Source organism: Marmota flaviventris, chromosome 1 (assembly GCF_047511675.1).
Source record: "Marmota flaviventris isolate mMarFla1 chromosome 1, mMarFla1.hap1, whole genome shotgun sequence".
Taxonomy (NCBI): Eukaryota; Metazoa; Chordata; class Mammalia; order Rodentia; family Sciuridae; genus Marmota; species Marmota flaviventris.
Window position 1 is genome coordinate 113,458,648 of NC_092498.1, and position 23,116 is coordinate 113,481,763.

General features: G+C 44.4%; 1 protein-coding gene and 1 non-coding gene across 3 annotated transcripts in view; both read left to right on the forward strand.

The window, feature by feature from the left end:
- Ap1b1 (adaptor related protein complex 1 subunit beta 1) overlaps positions 1-23,116 on the forward strand; it is a 55,994-nt gene that overhangs the window by 11,538 nt on the left and 21,340 nt on the right. Inside the window, exons 2-9 of one of the 2 annotated variants that reach the window (XM_027956057.2) lie at positions 8,261-8,323; positions 11,687-11,792; positions 15,204-15,339; positions 15,901-16,146; positions 17,267-17,457; positions 18,267-18,488; positions 21,423-21,543; positions 22,728-22,823. In XM_027956057.2, coding sequence (XP_027811858.1) covers positions 8,287-8,323; positions 11,687-11,792; positions 15,204-15,339; positions 15,901-16,146; positions 17,267-17,457; positions 18,267-18,488; positions 21,423-21,543; positions 22,728-22,823 — 1,155 coding nt within the window. In that variant the 5' untranslated portion in view covers positions 8,261-8,286. Of the gene's footprint in view, positions 1-8,260; positions 8,324-11,686; positions 11,793-15,203; positions 15,340-15,900; positions 16,147-17,266; positions 17,458-18,266; positions 18,489-21,422; positions 21,544-22,727; positions 22,824-23,116 lie in introns of those variants that run through there. The other variant, XM_071614880.1, reaches the window with a different exon arrangement.
- Positions 21,927-22,033, forward strand: LOC114108443 (U6 spliceosomal RNA). Its single transcript, XR_003585473.2, has one exon. It is a non-coding gene; the product is annotated as a U6 spliceosomal RNA (small nuclear RNA).

A 23,116-nucleotide genomic window follows, 5' to 3' on the forward strand; every position in this document is an offset into this window, starting at 1 on the left:
ACATTAGTTTTGCATTTTGCTTTGTTTATTATCTTGGAGAGTGATGCATAAAAATGCATGTACAGCTGCCTTGTTCTTTTTCAGAGTTACATAGTTTTCCTCCGGTTACATAGTCATGTTAATGGACATTAAGGTTTTCACGGTATTTTGCTATTACAAAGGATGCTGCATGAATAATTGTGTATCTACATAGTTTTTTAAAAAAACATATAAAGTCCTATAAGCAGAACTGCTGGATCAAAGGTATGTACATTTGCTGTTCTGATAGGTGTTGTCAAATTGCTTTGAGTTTACACTTTAATCTCTCACTGGCATCAAATGAGGATGCCTGTTTCCCCACATCCACACCAACAAGGGGTGTTATCAGACTTTATTAGTCCAGCAGCTAATAGATGGTATTTAATTGTAATTTCTGATTCTCTTATTATGGGTGTGAACCATTGTATTTCATTTTCTGTGGACTGTCCACATCCTTTACCATTCTCCTATTTGTAGTTGCTTTTCATACATTAAGGAAAATAGACTTTGCAATGTGATGCAAATTTTCTTTCTTTTTTAAAAATTTTTATTTTTTTTAATTGTAGATGGACATAATACCTTTATTTTATTTATTTATTTTTATGTGGTGTGGAGGATTGACCCCAGTGTCTCACAAATGTCAGGCAAGCACTCTACCACTAAGCACAACACCAGCCTGTGATGCAAATTTACATGTGTGTGTTTGTCATTTGTCTTTTGTATTTTTGCTATGTTCTTGGCCATCCATTTTCACTTGATTTTCATGTAATTGAATTCATGGATCTTTTATGTCACTCTCAGAAAAGGTTTTATTTTCCCTAGATTATCAGTGTTCCTTCTCCCTTTTCCTTCTCTAACATTTGTTATTTTATTATTTTTTTTAATAAAACTTTTTTTTTTTTTTTCTCGGTACTAGACATTGAACTCAGGGGCACTCACCCATTGAGCCACATCCTCAGACCTGTTTTGTATTTTATTTAGAGACAGGGTCTCACTGAGTTGCTTAGTGCCTCGGTTTTTCTGAGGCTGGCTTTGAACTCTTGATCCTCTTACTTCAGTCTCCCAAGCCTCTGGGATTACAGGCATGCGCCACCGCACCTGGCAATAAAACATTTTTTTTTTAATGTTTGTATGACTCACACCAAGTGAAGTGCTCAACTCTTGAATATACAGTATGGTCAGTGTCTATGTCAAGATGGGGTAATTTCCATTACCTCCAGAGGGCTTTTGGGCACTCTTCCAGATCATCATCCACTGATCTGATGCTATCACTGTAGATTAGTTTTGCCTCTTCTGCTTATTCCAGAACTTCATACAGATGAAATTCCGTGATGTTTATGGTGTTTATGGTTATACCTAACTGCTGAATTATACCCCAGCCCTCATTTATATTTATTTTTGTCAGTGAGCTTTCATTCTCACATTATTCTCTATCAGAAGAAATATGTGAAATAACATAGAATGACAGGTATGTATGGGGCTGAGATTGTGGCTCAGCGGTAGAGCGCTCGCTTAGCACAGGTGGGACCCGGGTTCGACTCTCAGCACCACATTAAAAAAAAGGCATTGTGTTGTGTCCATCTATACCTAAAATAAATAAATAAATAAAATATTTTTAAAAAAAAGAATGACAGGTGGTAATCTCTCTTTTTTTTTTAATTAATTTTAAACTTTTTATTTATTTTTTGGTACTGGGACTTGAATCCCTGAGCTACATCCCTACTCCTTTTTATTTTTTATTTTGAGACAAGGTCTACCAACTTTACCCAGGCTGGCCTCGAACTTGTGATCCTTCTGCCTTAGCTTCCCAATTAACTGGGATTATAGGTATGTGCCATCATGCCTGGCCACCTCCCTATTTTAAAAATGAGTTGTGTTTTCAAAGTCATAATCTGTGAGTGTGGGAAGGTAGACTTGAGGTAGGGGCAGCAGTGGTGGTTCCTCAAGGGCAAAACCAGTTGTTCCAGGACTGCTCATCTTTTAATTTTGACTTTGCTGTTCCTTTGAGGTATTCCTCAGCCTGTAAATGCTAAAATTGAGGGGGATCCTAGCCCAGAATGCTGTCTCCTTAGCACAAGTGACTCATCATACTGCCCAAAGCAGTTTCTAACCAAAAATTCCCTTTAATAACTGCTTTTTAAAACATTCCCTGCTACTTCCAAAGACAAAATCCAAACCCTGAGTTTTTCCCTGCCCAGATTGGCCACCTACTTTCAAATATAGCCTATGTTCCTGATCAGATTTGTCAGAGAATCTGGGCATGGTGACATATTACCTGTAAGCCCAGCTACTTGGGAGTCTGAGGCAGAAGGATCAAAGTTCAAGGCCAGGACTGAAGTTGTGGCTCAGTGACAGAGCACTTGCCTCGAATGTGTGAGGCACTAAGTTCAATTCTCAGCACCACATATAAGTAAAAATAAATGAATAAATAAAGGTCCATCAACAACTAAAAAAAATTAAAAAAAAAAAAAAAAGGTTCAAGGCTAGCCTTGCCATCCTAGTAAAAGTCTGCCTCACAATTTAAAAAGGGAATGTAGCTCACTGGTAAAGCACCCCTGAGTTCATTCTCAGCCCTGAGCAGAGGGTGGGGGATTTTAAAAAAGAGCTAAGTCTTAGCTCCTTTGGCCTCCATGGTGACAGCTGGACAGTGCCAGGAAAAGCATGTCTTTCCCATGGCATCTGCAAGTCCCAGCTCCTCGGGACTGAACCATAGAGGTTTTTCCATTCCTGCAGAGAGAATGCAAAATCCCCCTCCTACAGACATCTAAGAGGACCTGGTACCAGGTGAGGAAGCTCATCATAGAGAAAAGACAAAAGAAGATAGCCTTCCTCAGTAAATCACCAAGCTGTGGGTGAGCTCTAAATGAGGTGTTTTGTTTTTTTTTTCATCTGTGCTTTAGTGGTTTTCTAGAGCATTTTTGCTTTCCCTGGCATTCCCTTCCTCCTCTAATTTCCTGTGTATGATCAACTTCAGAGGGATAGCATTTCAGCATCATTAGTCCCGCTGGGCCCTCTGCAGACGGATCTGCATAATAGATAACTGCAGAAATAAGCATCAGCCTGCACCAGCACACTAGAGAGCAGTTCAAGTTTATGATTAGTTAGTTGCTTAGCACCTATAAAAGGAAGAATGTCACCGAAAACTCAACTGCAGGGCTATCAGCACTTTTTAAAATTATTTTTTAAAACAGGGTCTCACTCTGATTCCCAGGCTGTCCTCAAATTCCTGACCTTATGACATATATGAAGCTATTTTATCAGAGTAACCTCACCAATGTAGAGGTTTTCCCTAGACCGCCCCCCCCCACCTCAGACTCCTCCTGAGTAGCTTCCACTACAGTTGCATGCCACTATGCCTGGTGTCTACTTTATTTATTTATTTTTAAGTCAAGGTCTAAGTTTCTCAGGCTGGCCTTGAACTTGGTAATCCTCCTCCCTCTGCCTCCCACGCAGCTGGGATTAAAGGCATGTGCCACCATTCCCAGAAGGATTTGCCTATTTTTAAATCATTAAAAGGAGAAGCATAGCCTGGAGAGGTGGTATACACCTGTAATTCCAGCTGTTCAGGAATCTGAAGCAAGAGGATCACAAGTTTGAGGCCAGCCTGATCAGTTTAGTGAGATCCTGTCTCAAATTTAAAAAGAAAGAGAAACTGTCTTACCACTTCTTCATCCTGATCAGTTGCATCAACACCAGTCTGCCCCAGCAGGTTGTATCTTGGGAGTTCAGGGCCCTCAGATGCTAAGCTGTGTTGCAGATGAGGGAAAGCCCCTGACAGTCTCCTCTGCTGGAGAAGAACAAATGCCTGAGTAGCCCAAAGTTGGACATCCAAGAGTTTTTGTTTTGTTCACTTTTACTTCCTTCTAGATTTCACACTGGAGTGGTTTATATGTTACTGTCTGTGTCTCTTTGCCCTCAGTTATCCCTCTTCTTAGACTTGATTCAGCCTTGAGGAACAGGGCACTCCCCTGTTTTAGACACTTCAGCCAGTTATACTCTGAAATCTGTAGCTTCAGGAATTTTGCAACCTATTATTGTATAGCAGAAAACCCATTATCGGGCCGGGGTTGTAGCTCAGTGGTAGAATGCTTGCCTAGCATGTGTGAGGCACTGGGTTCCATTCTCAGCATATAAATAAATAAAGTTCATTGACAACTGAAAAAATATAAAAAAAGAAAAACCCATTATCTTATTTATCTGCCCATTCTCAGAGCTCCAGGAAGAACCTCTAGGTTAGTGATATTTCTCTGATAAAACAGTTTTGTATGTGTGCAAGTGGGAAGGAGATGTTGAATGTAAAGTAAATTACTCTTGGAAACAAAAACTGAGAATTACATAACAGAGCCAGTCAGCAGGCTGAGCTTCCTGGGATTTCCAGTGACCCCTTCTTTCAACAACTATCAAGTAAACACTTTATGCAGAGGCCTGGGCCGGCCATGAAGGTGAGGGTGGATGGAGCTGTGAACAGGCCCATGTGAGTCCTCTGTGGATCCATCTATAACCCTGGCGCATACTGTGAAGACCAGCAAGGTAGAGGCCCCGCTGGGGGACTTGCATCATCAAGTGTGACAGACTCTTCTGCTCTTTCCCCCAGCTCCCATAGAAAAGGGACATCATCCCCTTTCAACTATGCAAAGCAAGAGGAGAGTAGAATTGTGTCTTTTTTTTTTTTTTTTTTATACCACTTTTGTCAGCAAAGCCTTTATTCCTGGTATTCTGAAGGTGTCCACGAAGGATTTAAGGCAACCCTGAGACAGTCCTTACTTGTCTCCTGTTGATTGCTGAAACAAAATCTCATCTGGAGAACATCTCCATTGCCATTCTATTGTGAGTACAAGCTGAACCTGGAAAAATACAGTTGGGCTGGAGAGCAGCTGCTTTGGCTTGGTTTTCAGAGGCTATGAAATGATCTGTTATCCCTCACATCCAGCACATCGTTACCTTTCATTTGCCTCCTGCATAGTAATGATTGGAAAGGAAATGTTTGTGGGTTACGTATTTGACTATTTGACTCCCTTCCATAGAGGCAACAGAGGACACAAAGTAAAGTGAGTTTTTACCATTCAAATATTTGTTGGGTTTTCTGCTTTTCTTCTTCTTCTTCTTTTTTTTTTTGAGTTTTTTCCAGATTTTATTTTCAATCGTCTGATACAAGAAAATATCTTATGATAATATATGTTACCTATTGCTATTGATTCTTTTTTTGTAGTAGGTCAGATTAGCAAAATATCATCAATGTGATGAATCTATGTGATATTTTATGGTCTTTTTAAAATTTTTTAATTGATTTTTAAAATTTTTTTAAATTGATATTTTAAAAATAAATGACAGCGGAATGCATTACAATTCTTATTACATATATGCAGCACAGTTTTTCATATTTCTAGTTGTATACAAAGTATGTTCACACCAATTTATGTCTTCATAATTTGGATAACTGTGTCCAAATTATGTACTTTGGATAACTGTGTCCATCACATTCCACCAGCCTTGCTAACCCCCTTCCCCCTCCCTACCCTTCCCACCCCTCTTCCCTATTCCTCCCATGCTCCCCCTCCCTACCCCACTATGAATCAGCCTCCTTATATTAGAGAAAACATTTGTTTTTTGGGAAGGTTTTATGCTTTTCTAGACAACAACCACAACAACACCACCAAGTTGATTGGAAAGTTACCCTTGGAAGTCTCTTAGATTTTTTTGTACTGAGTTCTTAGTCACTATCAGGGCCCTGTCCTCCCTCTCAGATGAGCAAAGCAGAATTTCTTCATTGTTGAGACAAAGCACTGAGCTCTGGTAGACGGGATAGTTTCCTAGTCTAGCCATTTAGCCATGTGACCTTGAGCAAGTTACATGATATTCCAGAGCCTCATTCCTCTTTTGTGAAGTAGTGTTAAAAGCTATTACCCTGTTAGTAGGATTAAATGAGATAATGTCTGTAAATCCCTAGGTTTAACAAGGACTCAGGAAATGATCACTTTTTTCTTTTTTTTTATTGTGAAATAGGGCAACTACTGTTTTGTTTTTTTTAAATAATCACTTCTTAATCTCAGAACAATCCCAGAAGCCTCTGCCGTGTACTCAGGATGACGTGGCTCCTGGGAAGCTTCTTTTATCTTTCATTTATTGGTCAAGAAGGCTGGCAGTATGTCTCAGTGGTAATGAACTTGCCTAGCTTGTACAAGGCTCTACGTTGATCCCTAGCCATGCAAGAAAACAGTAAGGAAATGTTCAGATATAGTACATGCTTAATAAATACCTGAGTGAATGAGGAAGCTTTGGTACTTGTCCTGTTGCCTTATAACAGTACTTCACATTGTCTCTTTTGCATTGGGAGATGTTCTGAGAGATTCTTTAAGAAAACTGGCCAGATAAACTTGGAGAATGCTGTTGAATCTAAAGTCTGTAGACTCTACCCCTTTCCAGAGATGAATAACACATATTACTGATTTAGAAGTTTGGAGAAAGTTGTGGAGAGAAAAATCCTCCCTAGCTTCTTTAGGCGGTGGTGGAAGACATTGGGGATATTACCCAGGGGCACTTAACCACTGAGCCAAATCCCCAGCCCTTTTTATTTTTTTTATTTTGAGACATAGTCTTGCTTAATTGCTTAGGGCCTCACTGAGTTGCTGTAGCTGGCTTTGAACTTGCAATCCTCTGTCTCAGCCTCCCCAGCCACTGGGATTACAAGCATGTGCCAGTGTGTCTGGCTCTTCCCTAGCTTCTTAAACTTGGCTTTTCCCAAATTTATTTTTATGTATAGGGTAATGGTAGTACCCTTCATATGTGGATGAAGCATTTAGAAAGAACTGTGCTGGGCTATCCCACTCCTTGGTATTTTTCTGAAAGATCTAAACTTGGCATATTATAGTGATACAGCTACCTCAGTGTTTATAGCAGCACAATTCACAATAGCTAAAATATGGAATCAACCCAGGTGCCTGACAATAGATGAATGGATTAAGAAATTGTGACAGACACACACAGTGGAATTTTTCTCAGCCATAAAGAAAAATGAAATTACAGCATTTGCCAGTAAAGGAAAGGGAGAGGGAAGAGTAAGTTATAGAGATAAAGGGAAGATCAGTAATGTAGAAGGAGATCGAGAGGCAGGATAGAAGGGTGGGAAGGGGAAGGCGATACAGAGCGATACAGAATGAATTCTTTAAAAATCATGTTATGTGCATGTATAAATATACTACAGGGAATTTCGCCTTTATAAGTAAAAAAGAACCAATCAAATAGAAATATATAGACAAGTGAAAGAAGTCTAGTAAAGAAAGGAGAATGGGGGAAGGCAGGGAGGACAGCGGGGAAAAGAGTGGAATCATGAGCCAAAATCAAATTCCATTCATGTATGATTTTGTCAGAATGAACCCAACTACTACGTGTAACTATAAAGATCTAATTAAAAAAAAGAAGAAGGGGGCTGGGGTGTGGCTCAGTGGTAGAGCGCTTTCCTAGCATGTGTGAGGCACTGGGTTTGATCCTCAGCACCTCGGATAAATATATAAATAAATGTTGTTTTTTTTTAAAAGAAGAAGAAGAACCCTGATAGGTTTGGTGAGTGTCATGAAGGGACTTCACGTTGCCATTTGTTGTTGTTCTAATTAGTTACATATGACAGTAGATTGCACTATGGTGCATCATACAGAAATGGAGTCATATTGCTTTTTAACCTGTGGACTCTTCCGGGGTACTTAATCATTCCTATTAACAGGCATTTAAGTTCTTTCCAGTGCTGCACTGTATGGATAGTGACGCAGTAAACCCAAGGTATCCTTACTAGCAGATACTTCGTGGGAGGGATTCCTAGAAATAGAATTGCTGGATCAGAAGATAAGCACATTTTAAAATGTGATTGATTCCTCAGAATTTCCCTCCAATATTTGATTCGCCATGGTCTAACAGTTCATTGGCCCAATAAAGAGATAAGCAGCTAACTGAGCACAGTGGAGCACCTGTAATGCCAGTGACTCAGGAGGCTGAGGTAGGGTAAGTCCAAGGCCAGCCTGGGCAACTTAGTGAGACCCTGTCTCAAAATAACAAGGCCTGGGGATGTGGTAGAGCACATGCACCCAGCATGCCCTGGGTTCAGTCCCTGATACTGCAGAAGAGGATATCAGCAGCTATCTTTCCCTACCATATGTGTGCTGGATCCTTTCTTTCCTCCTCCCCTGAACACCCTAACTGAAAATGGAATGGAACACAACTCAGAATCACTCGTCTCTTTTCTGTCTTGCAGAGTGTGACCACAGATAAGGGACCAAAATGACTGATTCGAAATATTTCACCACGACCAAGAAAGGTATGATGTGTTTCATCATGGGCCTGCCCTGTTATTTGCCTGCTTGTCTCTTCTGCTTGCTCTCTGGGGGACTGGGGAACAGGGGCAGGGTGGAAGCCTGGAGATATTGGTGGGAGTGGCCTAGAATTTCTTTACCTTGTGGAGTCAGAAAATTAAATTGTTGAGAGTATTAAGAAATTGATTGCTTTTTTTAGAACTCAGGAAGGAAAGAGCATTAGCTCCAAGTATGGGGAAAAAAAAATCCTCTTTGTTCCCCACAGCTTAAAATACTTAAAATATATATTTTTTTCGCTTCTGGTGGGGGGAGGACACACAATCCTATCAGCAATCCCATTTGGGGGTGGGGGGCCTTGTGTGTCTGGTCCTTATCCATGGGCACATGTTTTCCATGGTTGTAGTCAGAGTCCCATCCTGTTTTTCATATAATGTTATCATAAACATTTCCCAACAGTTCTAATGACTCAATATTAAGGCAATGGAGTTGCTGCACTAAAATATGCTAAGTTAGGCTTATGTTGTTGGAGATTTTTTTCCCCCTGTTTTTAAGGAAATGGAGGATGTTGTTGTGGCTGGCAAGTGTGCTTTAACCCTGTAAGCATCTCTCTGGCTGGCCCTTCCTCTCCATTCCTTCCTTGCAGGTGAGATTGACACATACCTACTGACCAGATAGTCTTTTTTATTTTTTTAACATTTATTTTTTAGAAGTAGTTGGACACAATACCTTTATTTTATTTATTTTTATGTGGTGCTGAGGATCGAATCCAGGGCCTCACCATGCTAGATGAGTGCTCTACCGCTGAACCACAATCCCAGCCCCAGATAGTCTCTTATTGAATCACATGAGCCAGGTCCTAAACTCTGTCCCTCAGCAAGCATTTTATTTATTGATCCAGCCTGTTCTGTTTTGTTGTAAGAGACAGGTTCTCACTATGTTGCCCGGGCTAACCTTGACGTCCTGGGCTTAAGTGACCTCCAGCCTCAGCCTCCTTAAAGCTGAAACTACTTACTTGCTGGTTTTTATTGAGGACCTCCCATGTGGAGGGAAAGAGACAGGCAGTCTCTGACCTGGCTTTGCTTGAGGTTGAACTGGGAAGATAGTCTATGAAGTAGCAGCCATACTGAAGGGTGGGGGTGCAGAAGGCTATGGAAGTACTCCAGGTAGAAAAGGGTGTGGGAAGGGGAGGGAGTAAATGCTCTACCCATGATTCATCCAGGAAAGGAAAGCAGTTTCCTTGCTGAGGAGCTAGAAGGGGCCAGAGAGGCATGCAGGAATCAGAGAGCTTCACACCATGTGTAGCAGAGTATCAATGGTGGGGTTTTCTTCTGGGGAGAATGTCTGGAGAGAGATTCCTGGGTTCAGATTTCAAATTTGACATCATTGGGGTGTGTGTGGTGCAGTGCTGGAGATCCAACCCAGGGCCTCGCATGTGCCAGGTAAGCACTCTACCACTGGACTATATCCCCAAACCATTAGTGATGGGTTTTTTTAAAAAAATATATATATATTTAGTTGTAGATGGACATAATATATTTATTTATTTATATGTGGTTCTGAGAATTGAACCTAGTGCCTCACACATACTAGGCAAGCACTTTACCACTGAGCTACAACTCCAGCCCTAGTGATTGTTTTTAAGCAAGGTAAAGTCCAAGGCAGATTCTAATAAAGGATTAGAGGGAGGTGGGGAGACAAGGACCACAGCTCTGATGAGACCTGATGGCACCTGAGCCTGGCAGTGGTGGGGAGTAGCTTTGGGGAGAGAGAATTGAATGTCTTTTATGTGATTGAGGAGGTAGACTTGATTGAGGGACCCAATAGACAAAGGATACATTTCAGAGGCAGTCAGATCCCAGGGTCACCCCATCAGCCTTCTTGGGGCTGAGACCCATTAATTAATGGCGGTTGTACTATATCTGGCCACTTTGAGTGAAAAGCAGGGGCAGCCCTGCAGAATAGTCTAGGATCAAGATCATCATGGTCTGTTGGATCCCAGAACAACCAGAAACCCTCCCCTCACTCTCTTGCAGGAGAAAGGCACATGTTCCTTGATAAATTTGAACTGCAGGATCTGCAGATTCTTCCCACTCCATTGAGCAATATCCTCAGTGCAGCCTTGCCCCGGGGCTGTGCTATGTGATTATTCTTAATTAACCATGTTTGCTGTCTCTCATCTCAGGTTCTCTTCTGAGCACCGCATTGTCCAGTCATGATACAGAACCTACTGGTTTCCCTTTTTCTCATTGTAAACCCACCTAGAACTTTCTCAGCATTTTCTTCCACATTATAGTTCCTGCTTCAGTAAGAATCCTGAGAAGGAAGCCCAGGACTCTTACTCTACAAAAGAGGGATCTAAAGGCAGAGGGTCATGTGGCAGAATAACAACAGCTGCCACCTTTAGCACAGACCACCAGCAAGGCACCCAGCGAGTGTTTCACCTCTGAGTGTTAAATGGGAGAATTCAGCACCCTATTCAAGGGAGAGAGAAGAGGCCAGGAAACAGGTTCAGAGGGGCAAAAAGGAGTGTCTTGAGTTAGGCCCAAACATAGGGGTTTAGAGCAGACTTAGGACAGACCTGGTTTCAAATCTTGGCCCGGCCCTCCTATCTGGTAGCTGTGTGTAAGTTACTATACCTATTACACCCACCTGTAAAATGGAGTGTGAGTTTGGAATGAAGAGTTGGCATGAAGACAAATGAAAAAGGCATGGGAAAAAGTAAGTGTGGTATAGGGCTCAGAGAAAGGCTCAGGAAATACATCCTGTCCTCCTAACCTGCAAGGAGGTCCTGACTGGCTCTCTTTGGAAGATCTGAAACAGCCCTACTTCCTTGTTTCCTTTTTCTGTATTATCAAGTTCTTAAGAACAATTGATTACATGTTGGGGCAGCTGAATTCCAATTTTCCAAGCTGAGCAATCACTTGTAGCTCAGGAAGTGAAACCCTGAGCAAGCTGTTTGAACTCGAGATTCTAGGAAAACAGGAAAAGTCTACGTGTGGGATCGATTCCTCCCCTCTCCCCCCCTCCCCCCAGTCCTTGAGCACCCAGTCTTGAGGGCGTCTGGTTCAGTGAGGGAACTGAGGAGAACTTTGCTTTCCTTTTCATTTTTCGCAGTCTGGCTGAACAGACCCTGCTTGCATGTTTTTTGTCCCCCTCAAGACCATTGTAGTCTCCACAGTTTCTATCATTTGGTGCAGTGTGACCCTCCAGTCTTCCATCTTAATAACTGTCAAACTCCTCACTGTCACCTGTCCCACCTAAGGCCAGGGGCCTAAAGCTGCCCTCTGCCTCCCTGCCATTCTTGGGAGTTTGGGGACAGGAACTTATCCCCTGGGGATGGATCATTCATGCCTTCCTACTTTTCTTAGGGGAGATCTTCGAGCTGAAGGCAGAGCTCAACAGTGACAAGAAGGAGAAGAAGAAGGAGGCGGTAAAGAAAGTGATCGCATCGATGACTGTGGGCAAAGATGTCAGGTGTGCAGGAGTAGGCTGGGTGGCAGCCAGGTGCTGCTGACGGGAGGATGGAGAGCTTGGGTCCAGGTCAGATTCCTCCTTTAGTGTACCTAGAGACCCATGTCTCCCTCATACAGCTCCTTTTGTGAACCTTCTTTCCAAACAGGGTTTTGTTTGCACAGGAGTCGTGAGCTCAGATGCTGATGGGTCAGGTGATAATGGAATGAGTGAAGTGTACTGGGTTGAAAAGGCAGCAGGTGTTGGAGTGGGTGTGACGTGAACATTTGCAGAAGCTCCAGAGGATTGTTGCTAGCCAGGGAAGATGAACCCAGTGTGGCCAGGTCTTCTGGGTTTTAAAAAGAACAGGAAGTCTGGATGTTTTCATTTTTTAAATCACCAGACGATAGTGTGGTTCAAGCAAAGCACATCTACAGACTGGATTATTCTAATTTGCTGCCAGTGCGCAACCTCTGGTTTGCATCTGAATTGGAACAGATCTCATGTAGAAATAGTGCCACATTGGACTGGGGATGTGGCTCAAGTGGTAGCACGCCCATCTGGCATGCATGCGGCCCGGGTTCAATCCTCAGCACCACATACAAACAAAGATGTTGTGTCTGCTGAAAACTAAAAAATAAAATAAAAAAAAAGAAATAGTGCCACACTTTTGCTCCAGATTTTCCAGCGCCTGGAATGCCTGTTTTCTCAGCTTGTTTTCCCATCTTTTAAAGCCCATGCAAGATCTACCTTTTCCCTGTTGCCTTCCCTTATCGCCCAGCGTCCTGTTATAAATTCAACATTTGCTCTTTGTTCCTATCACCCAGCACTGATTCGTGACTATTCTTATTACTGCATGCACCTGTGTTTACCTGCCCATCAGATTGTGAAGTCCCCAAAGACAGGGATGGATTTTATAACAACTTAGTATTTGTACGGTGCTTGAGAGTCTGCACAACACTTTTGGATATGATTTCTCAATAGTTCCTTACAGTTTTCATTGTAGGCAATGATGTTCTTACTGTCAGAGAAACAATATAAAGAAGGAAGAAAATGACCATCTAACGGTCATGTGGTTAGTGGCAGAACTAGAACTGAAACCCAGCCCTTCTGAAATTCAAATCCAGGCTGCTTTTGCCCAGCTTGTGTCTCAGGCCTGGTGCTGATGTGGAGCAGCTCCCTGGCATAATGGTCCCACAACATGATGACACTGCCCTGGACTTCCCCCACAGATTGCCCATCCCATTGCTATCCTCCACAAGGCCCTTCTGCCAACACTCAAAAACACTTACCCAGAGACTTGAGGAGGATGTATATATTTTTCTGCTGGAAAACTGGGCCTCCTTCCAGGTTCAGTTTGTTTCAGAGCAAAGCTGCTCTCCTTCAACTAGAACACTACTGTCACCTCCTCTCGGAGGAAATATCTTTGTTCTTCCACCTCCGAAGAGCTTCCTTTGCTGATGTTATGGGCCAAAGAGAGAAAGCCAGGCTCATCGGCACTCCCCCCCTCCTCTCCTTGCCCCCTGTTCTTCCTGATGTGTCATCTCCCAAGGTGGTGTAGCATCAGTTTTAGCCTGGCAGGACTCCTGCCTGTGGGGGCTGAGGAAGTTCTCTTTGACCTTTTATGTCTCAGTGTTGCCATGTCCTTGTCAGTAAAAGCATAAGAAATGAGAGGGAAGGTGGTGGTTCCAGAGACAGAAAATTGATCTCTAACCACATTTCATTCTCAAAAGGGCCTGTGAATCTGGAACCATTGGGCACCTTGTTGTGAAGGGCTCCACCCAGTATAGCAGGGATCAAGAGCACACACTTTGGAGTTAGACCTGGCTCCTTAGGCAGGTTAACACTTATGAACCTCAGTATTATTGTCTGTAAAATGGGACACTCCTTGGCTTCTTGGGACGCTAAATGAATTGAAGTATGTCAGAACCTTAGCACTAATCCTGGCATGTAGCATGTACTCCATTCATGCTTTGCTGGTTCTTTCTTAGTGGGTGCCAGAGCTGGCCTTTGTGAAAGCAGCACATTCATCCCTGCTTCCCTATGACCCTCCAGAACCAGCAGCCCAATATAAGGGGCCCTGTTAAGTACAGAGGGGAAAATAAGTGTTTTCATTTACATAGCACCTCCCAGATACCAAGGACCAGATACGGTAAGTACATTGTCTCATTTAATTCACTAGGGCCCTGTAATGTGAGATGGGGTTTTTGTTGTTGTTGTTATTATTTTGTTTTTTTGTGGTCGTGAGCTTTTTGTTGTTGTGGTTGTTGTTGTTGTTGCAATGCTAGGGATTGAACCCAGGACCTCCAGTGTGCTAGGCAAGCTCTCCATCACTGAACTACATCCCCAACCCCAAAGAGAATTTCTGCTGCACCTTTCTTGCAAATGAGGAAACTGAAGTCCAGGGGCTGAAGGAAGCTTCCTAGTGTCATACATCTAGCAAGAGGCAGAACTGAGGGCTGGGGATATAGCTCAGTGGTAGAGCTCTTGCCTTCCATGCTCAAAACTCCAGGTTTGATAACCCAGTACTGGGGGGAAAAAATTAGGGCTGTCGCTTAATGATAGAGCACTTACGTAGCATGCCCCCAAGACTCTGGGTTCAATCTCCCGTGCCACCAGAATAAAAAGCCACAAAGCAAGAGGCAGAACTAGAACTGGGTATGGTGTAATACCAGGTACTCAGGTGGCTGAGGCAGGAGGATGACAAGTTCAAAGCCAGCTTTAGCAATTTAGTGTGACCCTGTCTCAAAAAATAAAAAGGGTGGGGGTAACTCAGTGGTAGAGCTCCCCTGAGTTCAATCCCCGGTACTAAAAAGAAAACAAAAATATATATAGACCTAGGTTTAACAGGCTCCAGAGCTCATGATTGAAGACTTTTTGCTTTTAAAATTACCCTTTGGGGCTGTGGTTGTGGCTCAGCACTTGCCTAGCACACATAAGGCACTGGGTTCGATGCCCAACACTACATAAAAGAAATTAAATAAACAAAATAAAGTCATTGTGTTTATCTACAACTAAATATATATATTTTTTAAATTACCCTTTGACCAGGCATGGTGGTGCACACCTGTAATCCCAGTGCTGAGGCAGGAAGATCATGCGTTCAAAGCTAGCCTCAGCAATTTAGCAAGGCCTTACGTATCTCAGGGAGACCCTGTCTCAAAATAAAACATAAAAAGGTCTGGGAATGTGACTCAGTGATTAATTGCCTCTGGGTTCAATCCCTGGTACTAAAAAAAATAATAATAATAAAATAAAATAAAATTACCCCTTGGGCTTCTATTTCTCCTATCAAGTGTTCAGGGACCAGCATAGCTAATACCCTTATTTTATCAGAAGTCCTGTTTATCTTTCAGCTTCCCTCTTGCCCTCTGTCTCCCTCTTGCTCTTCCTATCTTCAGCCTGCCCCATACTGACATCAATTTGTCCTTTCAGTGCCCTCTTCCCCGATGTGGTGAACTGCATGCAAACAGACAACCTAGAGCTGAAGAAGCTGGTGTACCTGTACTTGATGAACTATGCCAAGAGTCAGCCTGACATGGCCATTATGGCTGTCAACACCTTTGTAAAGGTGAGCAGGAGCTTGGTGACAATGGGTGCTCCCTGCTCCGTGTCTCCCCCATCTCTTTGGGGTGTGGTCCTGTGGCCCTGAATAGAAATATTCTAACCCCTTCCCAGATCTTCACACTGCTGCTTCCTTCCTGTGCAGGCTAAGGGCCTCTTCCTCCAGCAGAGGGCTCTCTTTCTCTCTGTATGCACACATACAGGAAAATGAGGGTTTCCTGGCAGGGTAAAGACTGAGGGTCATGGTGCTAGTGGTTGTGGATTTGAGAGCCTTAACTTCTTCACCTGTGAAATGGAGCCAATATTGTGTGTTTGCTGGGAGGATCAGAGAAGACTGTATGCAGAGTTCCTATACAGCATCTGGCAAGGGCTTGGTGTCTATTGCATGGTGTTTACCTGCAGTACTGTTGATTATGGTTGGTGGTTATTACCCATAGATAGCCCATAGTTATCCCATAGCAACTGCCAGATGGTTCTCAGCTGCAGGCTCAGAGCTGCAGGCCAGGAAGAACTGGAAGCCACATGACTTGCTTGTTCCTGGCCCTGACCAATGGTTCCTTCCCCTCAGGACTGTGAGGACCCCAACCCCCTCATCCGGGCCCTGGCCGTGCGGACCATGGGCTGCATTCGAGTTGACAAGATCACTGAGTACCTGTGTGAGCCACTCCGGAAGTGCCTGAAGGATGAGGATCCATATGTGCGCAAGACAGCAGCCGTGTGTGTAGCCAAGCTCCATGACATCAATGCCCAGCTGGTGGAGGACCAGGGCTTCCTGGACACCCTTAAAGACCTCATCTCTGACTCCAACCCCATGGTAAGTCAACTGCCACTCACTGAGCCACCTTCTGGGTTGCCAGGGAAGACCTTGGCTTGACAGTCTGCTGGGCAGTCTCTTGTTCTTAGAAATCTAGAGTTTTGCTGAGTGCCATTGTTCCTGTACCTTGTGGTGGTTTAGGAACCATCTTTGCAAGAGACGAGATCTGGATTCTCTTCTGTGTCCTCTACTAGCTGCCTGAATTTGGGCAAGCTGCCTAATGTTTTGGAGCCCTCTTCAGTAAAATGAATCTAATTCTCTATGATGGCAGGAATGCTGGAAGGTAATGGTCATGGCTTGCTATGTAGTGCAGTTGGTACTAGTGTCTTCTTTCCCTTCCAGTCATTGTCATCGTCACTATCTCCTCACCAAGACCATATATAAGCTGTTCTTTTCTGTTTCCACATATCATCCAGGGATTGTAGAGGGTTGCCCTTGGAGTGGCATAGTGTGGAAGACAGAACACTAGAATGTGTCTGGGTGGTGATGGCAGCAATTCACAGAGCAGTTTGTAAATCAAAAGCACAAACCTCTGGCCTAACCATCTCCTGTCTGTCCCACGGGAACACTGATCACTCATGGGCACTGAGCAGTCAGTATAGAGACTGGCATTGAATGCACTGTTTGTTGAGGGAAAAGTTGAAAACAACACAGACCACACATAAAAACAGGTGCCCTGGTAAAGTGGATTGAGGGCCCAGGGGTCACCTATCAAGCTCCTCTGTATACCTACCTGTTACCATCACTTCTAGCAGCCTCAAGGGGATCTTCAGGAATCTTCTGAGAAGTACAATTGACAACCACTGAAACGAGCCGCTGTGGCTGGTAACCAGGCTCTTGTGTTAGGTAGCTGGAATGCTTTCTACCGCCAAGCACTTGGAGCTGGGGCTTTCTTGTTCTGTTTTGTTTTGTGCAATATGCTTATTTTATTTTAGTTGCAATTTGCAGAGGCATCAACAGGTTGAGTGCCTGAAGTGGGCCTTGATGAGACTTCAGACCTGCTTGCATGGTCATATTCCTTTCAGGGTGTCCCACTTCTGACTAGCTAGTGTCATTAGCCCCTTTGACCCCTGGCCAAGAACAGTGTCCCCAGGCTCTGCCCTTCCATCCTCTCAACCAGGTGGTGGCAAATGCCGTGGCTGCCCTCTCAGAGATCGCCGAGTCTCACCCCAGCAGCAACCTGCTTGACCTGAACCCACAGTCCATTAACAAGCTGCTGACAGCCCTGAATGAGTGCACTGAGTGGGGCCAGATTTTCATCCTGGACTGCCTGGCTAACTACACACCCAAGGACGACCGTGAGGCCCAGAGGTAAGCTGGATGACCCTTGCCAGCCCACCTGAACTTGATCCTGTGGAGGGTCCAACCATGAGCTAAGTGGGCCCCTTCACAGGGCTTTTCCCCTGGCACCATCTCTAAGTACACTTTCCTCGAGGGAGCCAGCCCACCCTTCATGTCTCCAGAGCCAGGCGTTCAGTAGTGTGGCTACAGGCAGTCAACTCACTTCTTGCTGTGGTTACAGAAAGGGCCTGACCTGGGAGCTGACAAGAACCTCAGTCACCTCAGGTAGATAACGTCAGAGCTAGCTTGAGTGAAGAAATTAGCCATTCACTGAGTTTTCACAGGATGCCCTGGGCAATGCTGGACCCTCTGTACACATAGATAATCTTTAGAGCAACTCTGTGAAGGATACCTTATTATCATCTGCCATCTTGCAGATGAGGAAACTCTGGCTTAGAGAGGGTGCAGGTACCTAGCTGGGACTCATCTGACCCTTGGTCTCAACCAGCATGACATCCTGCCCCATTTGAATGTCCTGGCAGTGGGGGGAAAGGAAGGAGCTTACTTTTGTCTCATCTACTGTATGCCAGGCACTGCCCATTCTTTGTATGTGTTATCTCATGTAAGGGCCCCAGCAACCCTGTGAAGCAAGCTTCATTGTCTCAGCTTTATAGATAAAGAAACTAAGGCTTAGAGTGATGTGAGCCTGCTTGGTTCAGTTAGCAGGCACCATGATCTAGATCTTCCTCCTATTAAAAGACATGCTATCTTGATAACTAAACAGAACATATCCCCTGTCTATCTCTACTCTTTGCCCTCTCGGAACTGCTGGACCTCAGCATCTGTGAGCGGGTCACACCCAGGCTCTCCCATGCCAACTCTGCTGTGGTGCTGTCTGCTGTGAAGGTGCTCATGAAGTTCATGGAGATGTTGTCCAAGGACCTAGATTATTACGGCACGCTGCTCAAGAAGCTGGCCCCGCCCCTGGTCACACTGCTGTCGGCTGAGCCAGAGCTGCAGTATGTGGCCCTGCGCAACATCAACCTTATCGTGCAGAAAAGGTACAAAGGCCACCACACACATGTTCAGCGTGCACTCCTGGGAATGGGCTCTCAATTGAAACTGACCTGTTACTGTGCAGGAAATCTAAAAAATCCCTTAACCCAGGGGTTATCAGCAGAGCACGTTTAACCCCAAGGACATTTGTGGTATCTGGGACACTTTTGGTTGTCCCAACTGGATACTGCTAGCATTTAGTAGATAGAGGCTAGGAACACTGCTCAGCATTCTACAGTGCTGGATAGTCCCCCATGACAAGAAACTATCTGGCCCAGAATGTCAACAGGGCCAAGCCCTTGAAGCCCTTGCCCCTTCAGGGAGCAGGCTTGGTAGAGGTTAGCATGGGGCTGCTGTGTGTGTGTGCGCGCGTGCGTGCATTTTTCTTGGGGACAGAATCCATAGGTCTAATCAAATTCTCTTGAGCTTAGAAGCCTTGGAAATGGTGAGGCATCAGCCTCTGGGCCTGGGGAAGGGGCAGAGCAAAGTCATCACCATGCCTAGCTGCCTCTTTCTCTATTCCCTGAGAGAATGACTGCAGTAAGCCTCTGATCCCAAGGTAAGGGGTCTGCCACCTGGGATTGGCAGGGGCTGAAACACATTGAGCAGACCCCTCAGAAGGGGTCTCTGGAATGATCTACTTTCTGAGAAGTGACTGTGAGTGAAGGAGTCCTGAAGCCCTGAAGGGTGGGATTGGCCTCCTGAGTTCTTCCCCCTGCCCTTTTGGTCAAATGATTTACTCAACAGTCAGGACTTGGCAGTAGCAAATGACCACAAAGCATTCATATGTTACAGTAGCCCCGTTGCTGGGAGCAGGGTACACAGAGAACAAGGGCTTATAGTCATTCTCTCGGAAGGTGGTACACCCTCTTTGTTGTAGTTAGAATCTGGTTCTTAGTATACTCTTGGGGATCCAGAGATATCAGTGGAACTGGGACATTTGTGAAGATTTGGGAAGTAAATATGGGAAAGCTTTCCATCAGACTAGGGTGTTAAAGTTGCAGTGTGGGTCTTTACCTGTCAGAGCCCTTGGGTTACTGGATTTAGTAAGGTGTAGGGACTTGTAGATCCAGATCAGCATGAAGGGCTCCCTGTGCTATATTTAACATGGTAAATCTCTTAAGAAGTTGTCCCTATTGTGCACACCTGGCCTAGCCCAGCCCTGACACATGGTTAGGCAGGTTTTACCCAGTCCTGCTTACAGAAATCATCTTCCTGCTGCCCAGCTCCAGTCTTGCCTCCTCTGTAGCAGGACAGAGGCTCCTGGCTTGGCCAGGATCTCCTGCCAAGATCTGTGTGGCAGCAGTGAGTGCCTGGGCTGCTCCTCTTTCTGCCCCGACACCTCCCTTCTTTACCTTCTGTCCTCATCCCTTTTCCTGATGATAGAAAAGGTTTTGTTTTCAATTGTCATTTTGTGTTTTTGTATTGGTTTCTGTTCTAGAAAGGGCAAAGGAGTAGGCGTTGGGGTGGTGACTCTCATCTTGCTCCTGCCCTTGTTAGCATGTGACCTAGTATAAGCCTCACAACCTCACTGAGGTTCTCTTGACTAAGAAAAATGCAGTGGGTGGTGTCAGTTGAGGTCCAAAAACCATTGCATTTGAGGGAGGAGCAATGATAAATGTGGAAGTGTGCCTATGATCCCAGCAGCTTGAAAGCCTACAAAAGGAGAATTGCAAGTTCAAAGCCAGACTCAGCAACTTATCCAAGCCCTAACCAACTCAATGAGACCCTGTCTCTAAAATATAAAAAATGGCTGGGGATATGGCTTAGTGGTTAAGCACCCCTGAGTTCAATCCCTGGTATCAAAAAAAAAAAAAGTGGAAGTGCTCAGCTGGTGACAGGTCCTGCCTAGCAAGTGCCTTCTCTAAGGCAGGAGTCCATCATGTTAGATGCTTCCTGACTCATAAAACCAGCAGATTGTGTAGGTGTCTGGGACAGGGCACTCAAGACCATGTTCAGAGATTTACCAGCAGGTTTCCTGGGATTCAGCATATAGTTATGCTTCTGGGTAAGATCTGTTAGAGTGGCATGTGAGGACACACAGCTGGATCATAAGGGGATAAATATTTCAGAGTCTGGAGGAATCCATGAGGGATTTCTACTGGTCCCTCCCTCCCTTGGCAAGTTGGATAGAGCATACTCCACCCCAGTAACAAAGTATAGGAACACGTGCCAAGCGTGGTGGTGCATGCCTGTAATCCCAGCAACTTGGGATCAGCAGGAGGATTGCAAGTTTAAGACCAGCCTCAGCAACTTAGCAAGACCCCAAGCAACTTAGTGAGACCCTCTTTCAAAATAAAAACACATATATGTGGTTTAGTAATTAAGTGTCCCTGGGTTCAATCTCAGTATTAAAAAAAAAAAAAATACAGGAAGACATGGAATATTTCTGCCAAGGGCAGCCTAAGTGAGACTTAGTTCACAAGGTTTTCATTGGGGGCACTCACCAGTTTCAGACTCTAAGAAGGAAAGCAGGTATTAGGCATAAACTATATTGTTCATACATATGGCCTAGGTACAGTCAACCACCTTTATCATTCAGAGAATTGCCGCCACATGCCAGGCCTTTCTAAGATTAGCAGACACAAGCCTGCAGCATAGAGTTTTCCTGCAGTGTCATTCCCACTTCACAAATGAGGAAATAGAGTCCTGAGGTCACAAGCTGGGTTTGGAACCTTTGCCCAATAATTGCTGCCTTTGAATATGAACTGTCTCTTGCTGTATTTCCTCTCCCCTTCCTGAGGTGTGGACAGGCAATAACCAGGCAGAACTTTGCTCAGGCTTTCCCTGGGAATATAGAGCCACAACAGTGCCTTTGCTTCCCTAAACATCAGGCTCCACCTCAGACCCCAGAAATGTCTCAGCATATATGGAGAGTTTTTTTTTCATGGGGTTCATGCCTTGCTTTCTGCTCTCTGGGCATCCTGCCCTGCCACCAGGCCTGAGATCCTGAAGCATGAGATGAAGGTCTTCTTTGTTAAATATAATGACCCCATCTACGTGAAGCTGGAGAAGCTGGACATTATGATCCGCCTGGCCTCCCAGGCCAACATTGCTCAGGTGAGCATAGTGTGGTTGTGCAAGGCACAGGCTTCCATATCAGATAGCTACCTCACCTACTAGCTCTGGTCTTTGGGTCAGATGATAATTCTGTGAACAGTTCAGAATAATGAGAATATTAACCATGGGACCTGGAGCTTCATAAGCAAATTTTTTATTTTTTATTTTTTTAATATTTATTTTTTAGTTGTAGTTGGACACAATACCTTTAGTTAATTAATTAATTAATTAATTAATTAATTAATTTTCATGTGGTACTGAGGATTGAATCCAGGACCTTGCACGTGCTATGCGAGTACTCTACTGCTGAGTCACAACCCCAACCCCTTCATAAGCAGATTTTTAAAAACTTTGATATTATGTTGTTAAAGAATGTTCTCCCAGTGCTCACTTCGGCAGCACATATACTAAAATTGGAATGATATAGAGAAGATTAGCATGGCCCCTGCGCAAGGATGACACGCAAATTCGTGAAGCGTTCCATATTTTTATACAAACAAAGATGTTTGTCTGCCAAAAACTAACTAAATAAATATTAAAAAAAAAAAAAGAATGTTCTCCCAAGCCAGGCATGATGGTGCATGCCTGTAATCCCAGTAGCTGGGGAGTATGAGACAAGGGCATTGAAGTTCAAAGCCACCCTCAGCATTGCTGAGACTATTCCTGAATAAAATATAAAATAGGGCTGGGGATGTGGCCCAGTGGTTGAGTGCTCCTGAGTTCAATCCCCAGTATCCACCCTCCTACAAAAAAAAGAATGTTCTCCCAAGCTAGTCATATACATCTATAATCCCAGCTATTCAGGAAGCAGAGGCAGGAGGATAGCAAGTTTAAGGTTAGCCTGGGCAATTAAGCAAGGCCCTATCTCAAAATACAAATTTTAAAAAGGGCTAGGGTCTATCTCAGTGGTAGAACACTTGCCTACCATGCCTGAGGCCCAGGCCTCAACCCCCAGCACCAAAAATTAAGAACAAAGTAGTAGTTGGATATGTTAGTTAGATCATCCTACAACAAGAATTGTCTGATCTTGCCTTCCTTTTGGGGCACCTGGGTCTCTCCTTCCACCTCACGTAGGAGACAGAATCCTCTCCTTCTGGGGATCTTCGCATTCTCATTACCCAGGAATGTTCCAGATGGTTGCCCTATCACATTCCCCCAGTCCATTTTCTCTGTTTGGGTTACAGGTGTTGGCAGAGCTAAAAGAGTACGCGACAGAAGTGGATGTGGATTTTGTACGGAAGGCTGTACGTGCCATTGGCCGCTGTGCCATCAAGGTGGAGGTGAGGAGGTTCTGGGACTCCTTCCTTAGCTGAGCGAGGAGAAGAGAGCTGAAACCAGTCTGATCCTGACTGCTTGTGGTCTAGGAAGACCTCAGGGTCACCATAGGAGCCCCCAAGACACCCATTATACAGATCCATTTGGGTTCCTTCTTGGTAGTTTCCTTTAAGCCTTCCAGTTGCTGCAGATTAAATTAACACATCAGCCAGGTGCAGTAGTGCACGCCTGTAATCCCAGCAGCTCGGGAGGCTGAGACAAGAGGATCAAGAGTTCAAAGCCAGCATTAGCAATGGCA